The sequence below is a fragment of the Micropterus dolomieu genome, linkage group LG21 (assembly GCF_021292245.1).
Source record: "Micropterus dolomieu isolate WLL.071019.BEF.003 ecotype Adirondacks linkage group LG21, ASM2129224v1, whole genome shotgun sequence".
Lineage (NCBI taxonomy): Eukaryota > Metazoa > Chordata > Actinopteri > Centrarchiformes > Centrarchidae > Micropterus > Micropterus dolomieu.
The window spans coordinates 34,580,378-34,589,536 of NC_060170.1; the positions used below are offsets into that span (position 1 = coordinate 34,580,378).

Sequence of the window (9,159 nt, forward strand, 5' to 3'; positions counted from 1 at the left end):
AGGCTGCTGGACGGGACTAGTCTGTGCTCAGGCAGACTGGAGGTGAAGTCTAACCAGTCTAACCAGTCTAACCAGCGGTGGTCCTCAGTGTGTGAAGCTGACTTTGACCAGCAGGATGCAGAGGTGGTCTGTAGGGAGCTCGGCTGTGGGGCTCCTACAGTCCTCCAGGGGGTGCTCTATGGAGAAGTGGAGGCTCCGATGTGGACCAAAGAGTTCCAGTGTGGAGGCCATGAGTCTGCTCTCCTGGACTGTAGAAGCTCAGGCTCAGCTAGAAACACCTGCTCACCTGGAAAAGCTGTTGGACTCACCTGCTCAGGTAGAAGAGGAGCTGCAGCTTTGATTTGGTTCATTTCTCTTCTGATGAAACTCACTTTATTGTTTTACTGATGACTCTCTGGTTTCTGTTCAGAGCCTGATGATGTCAGGTTGGTGGGAGGAGCCAGTCGCTGTGCAGGAACACTGGAGGTGAAACATCAGGGAGACTGGAGACCAGTGAGTGACTCTATTTGGACCCTGAAGACAGCAGATGTTGTCTGTAGAGAGCTGGACTGTGGCTCTGCTGTTTCTGTAGGAGAGAGAAAAGAGTCCTCACACAGACCTGTGTGGCGGATCAGGTCTGACTGTGTTCAGTCTGGATCTGCTCTGAGGGAGTGTGTAGAATCATCTTCCTCTTCCTCCATCCTGAATCTCACCTGCTCAGGTAAGCCCATCAGTGATATCATCTATGACATCATGTGTGACAGTAATGTCCTCTCCTCTGTCTCAGTGTCTCAGTGGTTTCCATTGGACTGAACTGTAAAGTTCTCCAGGACAGTGACGTCCTAAAGTGTAGAGAGGTGGGCTTGTTTCTGGAAGCTTCACCTGACAGGACACACCTGGGGGAACCTGTCTGTCTTTGTGTTGTCCCCGCTTGCTCGGCGTAGGGGAGACATAAACATAAACCAGATGTTGTTAGTAAGGTGGAAATGTTATTTACTAAACAGAGGTAAAACAAACAGAAGTCAGAACAGAAATTGGGCAAGTGGGTGCTGCGTAAACCAAATAATGAAATATAACCAAAAGAGATCCCTTCTAAACAAGAGACTAGTAACTACAAACAAAAGGAGAACCAAAAACCTCTCTTGTTGTTTTAAACAGAAACACAGGGAGTGCAGCACCCCTAACCCTAGTGAGTCTAACAAAATAAATGACTACGACTCTCAGTAACACTAACTGGCAACACACAGGAATTTAGGTCACAGCTAACAAGAAGGTGCTTTTGGCCAGTCTCACAACGCAAACTATAATCGCTACTAGTTTGCAACAAAAGACACACACACATACAGGATTCAATACAATGACCAGCTCAGAAGTACAAACTACATGGAGAATGGTAACTGCCTCGACACAGCAGCAGGCCAGCCTATTTGAACCGGAGGAGTTTCAAGGCAGTCTTGCAGGCAGCTCAGGGATTGGAAGAGTATTGCTGCGCCGCTCCAATCGGGGATCTCTGATGTGGGACACGAGATCAGCCAGAACTTCCTCGGAACCAGCCAATCCCCAGCCAGGAACCTCACAGTCTCATTAACATACAAGACAAAATAGCAGCAACAGTGAAATCCATCACAGTCTGGGGTGCGTTTCCCGAAAGACCCAGGGATTGATGAGATCCGCCCGGAAATGCTAAAAGCTGGGTGTGGAGGGGCTGTCTTGGATGACACATCTCTTTAAAATTGCGTGGAAGTCGGGTACAGTGCCCAAGGAGTGGCAGACTGGGATGGTGGTTCCCCTGTTCAAAAAGGGGGACCAGAGAGTGTGTGCCAATTACAGGGGTATCACACTTCTCAGCCTCCCCGGTAAAGTCTACTCCAAGGTGCTGGAACGGAGGGTTCAGCTGAGCTGTCATCCTCGAAGAGGAACAATGCAGTTTTTGTCCTGGTCGTGGAACAACTGACCAGCTCCTTACCCTCACAAGGATCCTGGAGTGGGCTTGGGAGTATGCCCATCCAGTCTACATGTGCTTTGTAGATCTGGAGAAGGTCCCCCAGGAGATACTGTGGGAGGTACTACAGGAGAATGGGGTGAGGGGGGCCCTTGTCAGGGCTATCCAATCCCTGTACATCCAAAGCGAGAGCTGTGTCCGAGTACTCAGCAGTAAGTCGGACTCTTTCCAGGTGAGGGTTGGCCTTCGCCAGGGCTGTGCCTTGTCACCAATCCTGTTTGTGATATTCATGGACACGATATCGAGGCGTAGTCGTGGCGAGGAGGGGCTGCGGTTCGGTGGGCTTGGGATCTCGTCACTGCTTTTTGCAGATGATGTGGTCCTGATGGCATCGGGGTCTTGTTCACGAGTGAGGGGAGAATGGAGCAGGAGATTGGCCGGAGAATCGTAGCAACCGGGACGGTATTGCACTCACTTTACCGCACCGTTGTGACGAAAAGAGCTGAGCTGAGCCGTAAGGCAAAGCTCTCGATCAACTGGTCAATTTTTTGTTCCAATCTTCACCTATGGTCAGGAAGGCTGGGTCATGACCGAAAGAAAGAGATCACGGCTACAAGCGGCCGAAATGGGTTTCCTCAGGCAGGTGACTGGTGTCTCCCTTAGAGATAGGGTGAGAAGCTCGGCCATCCGCGAGGAGCTCAGAGTAGAGCCGCTGCTCCTTTGCGTTGAAAGGAGCCAGTTGAGGTGGTTTGGGCATCTGGTAAGGACGCCTCCCTAGGGAGGAGGCCTCGGAGAACACCCAGGACTAGGTGGAGATCTCCATATTGGCCTGGAAACGGCTCAGGATCCCCCAGTCAGAGCTGGTTAATGTGGCTCAGGAAAGAGAAGTTTGGGGTCCCCTGCTGGAGCTGTTCCCCCTGCGACCCGACCCCGGATAAGTGGATGAAGATGGATGGATGGATGGATGGAGAGGATCCTCACCTGACAATGCCTTTGTAAACTTCATGTATTATGTGGTTTATAATGGACTGTGGTGCAGAAACAGTGAAGCTTACATTGTCCTGTTGTCTGTCAGTGGTCATACTTGATGCACTAGATGTTTTTCATTTTCTTTGGTATGTTGGTCCAGATGAGCCAACCCCCTCCCAAGATGTAAAATAATGTATTACAGGAGTATGAGTATGATGTGACATTAGGTTTTACATAATTTATATAATTTCTTAACACATCTATCTAAAGAAAACAAATTTCTTGACTCGCAATCTCTTTTATCTCATGGATGACATCTTTGTCCTGTCTCAGGCACCGTAGCTATACTACTCACTTGGGTAGGGCAGAGACCTTTAAAGAGAGAGTCGCATCAGCGGGGGTCCAAAATGTTACATCGTCGCGTGGTTCATGGAGACCGCAGATAGTTCCCGGAAGTCCTAGGAGGGCAATTGAAAATGAGCGAGAGAAATGACAAAATGGCAATTTTAAGCGATTTCTGGTAATTTATACAATAAATGCGTTGATTTACAATATTTGCACAGCACAGTGACACATGTATGTAGTTACATTACTGTTTTTTTAAAAGCAGCTACACTACCTACAGCTACAATCACCTACCTTGTGGACATTTTATGGTTCCTCTTGAAAACACGTTCAGATCAGATTTACTTTTCTAACATTACTTTTAGTGATCCCACGGTACCAGGGTTAATTGATCTTAATGACTAATGTAATCTTTATGACTTCAGATAGAACAGACAGGTGACTATCAATGGATCGTCATGTATTACTTTAATAAATCTCCAGTAAACTCAGAAAACAGCATGTTAAGTGCTTTGTGTCTCTGAACTGTCTTACAGTAGTTTACAGCACAGTTTATTGTGCTGTGTGGAGATGATGCTGCAGTCGGTCCCTTGAGTTCTCTATTTATCTTTGTTATAATGGCAATGAAAGCTCTCAGGAATTTATTCATTAAAGTACTTTCATGAATTTTATGCTGTCCCTTTTTATATTTATGTTTGTAATGAAGACTAGACAACACCCATCTTAAGGTAATATTAAAAGTCTTGTCTTTACATTCTTCATTTGTCCTTAAACCTTTGCAAGCTAGGCCTACTGGGTGATTAATATTAAATTAAGTTATTGTGAACAGATGGGTAATCTGTGAGAGAAACACCTGTTTCCCATGACCCAACAAATACATTTAAAAAGTACTTTTACAACTACTTCACCATAAATATGTTTGTACAGCAGGTTTATCTAAAATTCCTTGCTTAAAACACATTAAATCCACCTCCTAACACTGCAATTTCTGCTATCTGTGACATAGTCACCATGAACTAACCTTCTAACCACAGGTCAGGAACTATAGTTCGAACTATGCAACTTAACGACAGTGGTCACGAACGTTCGTCAGAACTATGGTTTCGTGGAACACCTGCATCGCTTAATGATGGCTCGTACCTTGCAAGTTACCAACTTAGTTACCTCCATAGTTCGAACTGGGGTTTTGGGAAATAGCTGCGTCGTAACTGCATAGTTCAAACCAAGGAAGTTGCTACCATAGTTAGCAACGATGCTTTTGGGAAACGCACCCCTGTCTGTTTGGGGACGTCCCACCAGGTGGATCAAGTCCCTCCTTTTACAGTCTGTCATCGCTCTGCTCCATGTTTGTTACCCATGTCAGACCTGTGACATCACTTCCTTTTTCAGGGGCCATTTTGTTGAACGGAGGGTGAATGTGACCTTTCATCATCTGTGTGTTTACAGACCTGCTGCTTCAGCCCAACATCTCCGTGTCCTCCTCCATGGACAGGGTCTCCGAGGCCCAGCAGCAGGGCTTTCAGGTGTCCAGGGGCTCCACCTTCACCATCAGCTGCTCCATCCAGCCACAGTACCCAGGAGGCTCCTTCCAGCTCGCCTTCACCTCCTCCATCACATCACACAACTACAACCAGCCAGCTGTCAATCACTCAACCCACTTCCTGTTTCCTGCTGCAGAGCCTGCCCACCAAGGAAGCTACAGCTGTGTTTATCACGTCTCTGTATTTTCTCATGACCTCTCCTCTGAGAGCCGTCGGGTGTCTCTCACTGTCTCAGGTAAGCTGAAGCAGAGCAGCTGAAACGTCACACTGACTGTTTCCATGCAGCTTTGGAAAAGATGATCCATAATGTAAGATATGTAAACTTTATAAAAAGTCTGTAGTGTAGGATCCACCACTTTGACTGCGTTTGAGCACCGAGCATCACCGATGTAAACACAGACTCCACCTTCGCTCATCTCACCGGAGCCTTGCGCTCTGAAAACGGTGCACCTGCTGAGTGCTCCAGGACATTGTTGGGCAGGTCTGTGGAAAGATGTGGGCTTAACAGTATTTGATTTCCCGGTGTCTGGCAGCATGAGTCCCATTTCCTCCAGACCGGACATTTACCAGGAGCAGCCTTAAGTCCAAGCTGGGCCAGCATGGCTCTATCCCGGCCCCCTCCCTGTCCTCTGGAGCGATCACAGCACCCGCCGTGGTGCCTGGTCCTTTTCATTAAGGACATAAATATGCATGATGACCAGTAATCAGAGGAAATGCCCGGTTCAAAGTAAAATTCAATAAGCTAATCCACACTGGGGCGTTGCTGCAGCTGAGCAGACACAGCTATAGCTCAGAAGGAGAAAAGTATTGCGAGGGAACGCAAAAGTAGTCCTAAAAAAAACTCCTCACCTAACCCTTAGGAGCCACCATAGAGTGTAACAACATAGTGTAGGGGTTTGGTCTGTGCAAAAATTTACATTTTTATTGGTTGTAAGAAAGAAATATGCTAGATCTTCTGCTGTAGTACGTTTAAATATTCTGTCAAAATGATTATTAAAAAGTGGGATGTTTCAAGAATAGCTCAAGCCAGCTCCCATCGTTCACTTCAAAGAAGCGGCTCATAGAGCCGACTCGTTCAACACATCACTAGTGAACTTGATAGTGTGGAGAGCAAAGATTGTGGAGTACCTGAGCAGAAGGAACAGAACAGAGAAATCTGCAGATGATGATGTTGCTACGGCTCTATTAAACCAGTGGCTTTTTCCAGCTGCTACATTACCTTGCAGAGTGGTCGACAGGCTACTTCCAAACCTTGGCTTTACTCTGACTATCCTAAAATTGCCAACAGCTGTAATTACCACTGATGACGGCTTGATCCTCCACAGTAGTCTCTGTTGAAGCTTGGCTGTGATTCTCTGGTGGATGGTCTGTGGCTTGTAAGCTAACGCCAGCTAGCGTTGGACAAGCTAGCGGTCACCTCTGGCATCATGGCTTTCCTAAGGTACTCCGCTTTGGAAATCAAGAATCTCACCTCGCAAATCGTACAGAGTAACGTTAACCTTGAGGTGATTAAATCTCTCCATCTCTTACGTTACCACCGCTATGTGCACAGGGCTGCTCGACATAAGTTTGTTTACATGGAGACATCCCTGGCTACTCCTGCTATTCGGTGTATCACTACTCAGCGACGACGTCATCAGAGTGAGCCGCGCTTACATTCATGTAACCTACGGCCCTTAGAACGGGCTGTTGCCTCATTTATGCTGCTGAACTCGCTCACTAAATAATAAAACGTCACTCATACACGACATCATAACTGGATTTTCTGTGTCTGTCTGAAACTTGGCAGAACCAAATGGACTTTCTTGCGATTAACCAAGTTACCGCCCCAAGGCTTTACATTCAAAAGCCCCGTAGTTCTGGACGTGGTGGGAGACTGGCTGTTATACATCATGCAGATAAAAAAAAATTCCAGCACACGCTTCTTCATTTGAGTGCATTCACTTTGCTCTATCTGGGCCTCTGCAGCTACAGGTGGTCCTTGTCTATCGCCCGCCTAAGTCATCTTCTATTTTCCTGCCTTTGTTTTCTGACCTTCTTGCTCTGATTTGCCCCACTTCTCCAGCTACTATCCTACTTGGTGACTTTAACATCCATGTTCATTCCAGAGATGTTTATGCTGCAGAATTTTTGTCACTACTGGACTGCTTTAATTTTACACAACATGTCAACGGCCCCACACATGCTAAAGGTCATACACTGGACCTGGTATGCTCCACAGGTACAACCCCCACCCATCTACAAACTGTTGACCTGGCTCTTTCTGATCACCTTGCGGTCATGTTCTCTGTTTCTGTGCACACACACAGGAAGTGTGTGAAAAGTGTGCATACCAAAACTATCCTGCACCCTTGCAGGCCATCCTACCAGCGATCCCCCGAACTACACAGTTGATGACTTGGTTAATCACTACAACCTGGCCCTGTCACATAGTCTGGACTCTGTTGCCCCCCTCATCACTCGATCTGTCTCCTTCTCCTGTCCCGCTCCCTGGTTCACTGCTGAACTCCGCCTCATGAAGGCCACAGGGCGGAGGCTGGAGAGGTACTACAAAAAATCTGGCCTCACTGTCCACCAGGAAGCCTACAATGACCATGTTAAGAACTACAAAGATGCTCTGTCAAGTGTGAAAACAATTACTTGATACTCTTTGGCATCCAACAACACCTAAAACAGCTTTTTTCCACCGCCTACTCTGCCCACCTGACCCTCCTCAACCATCTGAAGCTGCTGGCCTATGCTCCAGGTTCCTGGAATACTTCCAGAAAAAGGTAATAACCATTTACCAGCAACTTCCCACCCAACCACACTACCGCTGCTGGACATAAACTCTTCAACTGTCTCCACACCGCAGGACTGCCTCTCCTCTTTCTCCCCACTTAATACAGCTCAAGTTCTTGAGCTAGTGTCAAAAGCTAAGGCCATGAACAGCAAACAGGATCCAATGCCGACTGCCTTGTTCAAGGCATTTCTTCCAACTCTGGGTCCCACACTGGTCAACAGCATCAAACCACTACTGCCCAATCTCCAATGTACTGGGTTACTAAGTTACTGGGAAGAGCTGTGGCTGCCCAGCTCAACCATCATATGCTACATCACAACCTCTACAAGCCATGTCAATCTGGCTTCAGGACACATCATAGCACAGAAACTGCCCTCATCAAAATCACAAATGACCTTCTCATGGCAGCTGACTCTGGCCATGCCTTCTCGACCTCTCTGGAGCCTTTGATACAGTCTCCCACTCCATTCTTCTCACTCGCCTCTCTGAACTCATTGGCCTCACTGGTACTGTGTATTCCTGGTTTCAATCCTATCACACCAACAGGCAACAAATATCACCCTTAAGGGCATCTGCTCTGAATTGTCGTCAGTCTCACATGGCGTGCCTCAAGGATCTGTGCTTGGCCTGCTACTATTCAGTATCTGCATGCTACCTCTTGGGATGATCATCCAGAAGCAGGACTCCTCTTCCACTACTACGCTGATGACACCCAGATCGACTTCAGCACTAAGTCATTTACTCCCCTTCCACCAGTGCCGCTTATCAACTGCCTGAAGGACATCAAGAACTGGATGGACAGTAACCTCTGACAGACTCCAGTAGGTCCAGAACTCTGTGGCTAGGATGCTCACCCACAGAAAACTTGGACTTCACATCACTCCCATCCTGAAGAAGCTCCACTGGCTTCCAGTTAAGACCCAGATCAAATATAAAATCCTCCTTGGTACGTACAAATCTCTCCATGGACTTGCTAATCCCCGCCCCCTTTTAAGCGTCCTTGGGTTTGTCTGTATTATTGTTCAGTGTGACAGAGTATTAAATGTAAATGTGCTGGTGAACTTGCTGCAGTCTGTGCTGTTAGAAAGATGTGTTCTGTTGTTAATGATGAACTGATGTTGGAGTTGTGCTGAGTCCACTTTGAATCACTCAATTGTTGTTTCAGGACATGTTTTTCTTTTGTGTCTGGTGTCTTTATCTCTATTTCATCTTCTATTATCTCTCCAGACTCTGTCAGGCTGCTGGACGGGACTAGTCTGTGCTCAGGCAGACTGGAGGTGAAGTCTAACCAGTCTAACCAGTCTAACCAGCGGTGGTCCTCAGTGTGTGAAGCTGACTTTGACCAGCAGGATGCAGAGGTGGTCTGTAGGGAGCTCGGCTGTGGGGCTCCTTCAGGCCTCCAGGGGGCGCTCTATGGAGAAGTGGAGGCTCCGATGTGGACCAAAGAGTTCCAGTGTGGAGGCCATGAGTCTGCTCTCCTGGACTGTAGAAGCTCAGGCTCAGCTAGAAACACCTGCTCACCTGGAAAAGCTGTTGGACTCACCTGCTCAGGTAGAAGAGGAGCTGCAGCTTTGATTTGGTTCCTTTCTGTTCTGATGAAA

General features: G+C 47.4%; 1 protein-coding gene across 1 annotated transcript in view; it reads left to right on the plus strand.

Moving 5' to 3' along the window:
- LOC123960356 (scavenger receptor cysteine-rich type 1 protein M130-like) overlaps window positions 1-9,159 on the plus strand; it is a 549,618-nt gene that overhangs the window by 538,601 nt on the left and 1,858 nt on the right. Inside the window, exons 10-13 of the mRNA XM_046035038.1 lie at window positions 1-316; window positions 410-700; window positions 4,682-5,011; window positions 8,786-8,806. Of these exons, the coding sequence (XP_045890994.1) occupies window positions 1-316; window positions 410-700; window positions 4,682-5,011; window positions 8,786-8,806 (958 nt within the window). The remainder of the gene's footprint in view (window positions 317-409; window positions 701-4,681; window positions 5,012-8,785; window positions 8,807-9,159) is intronic.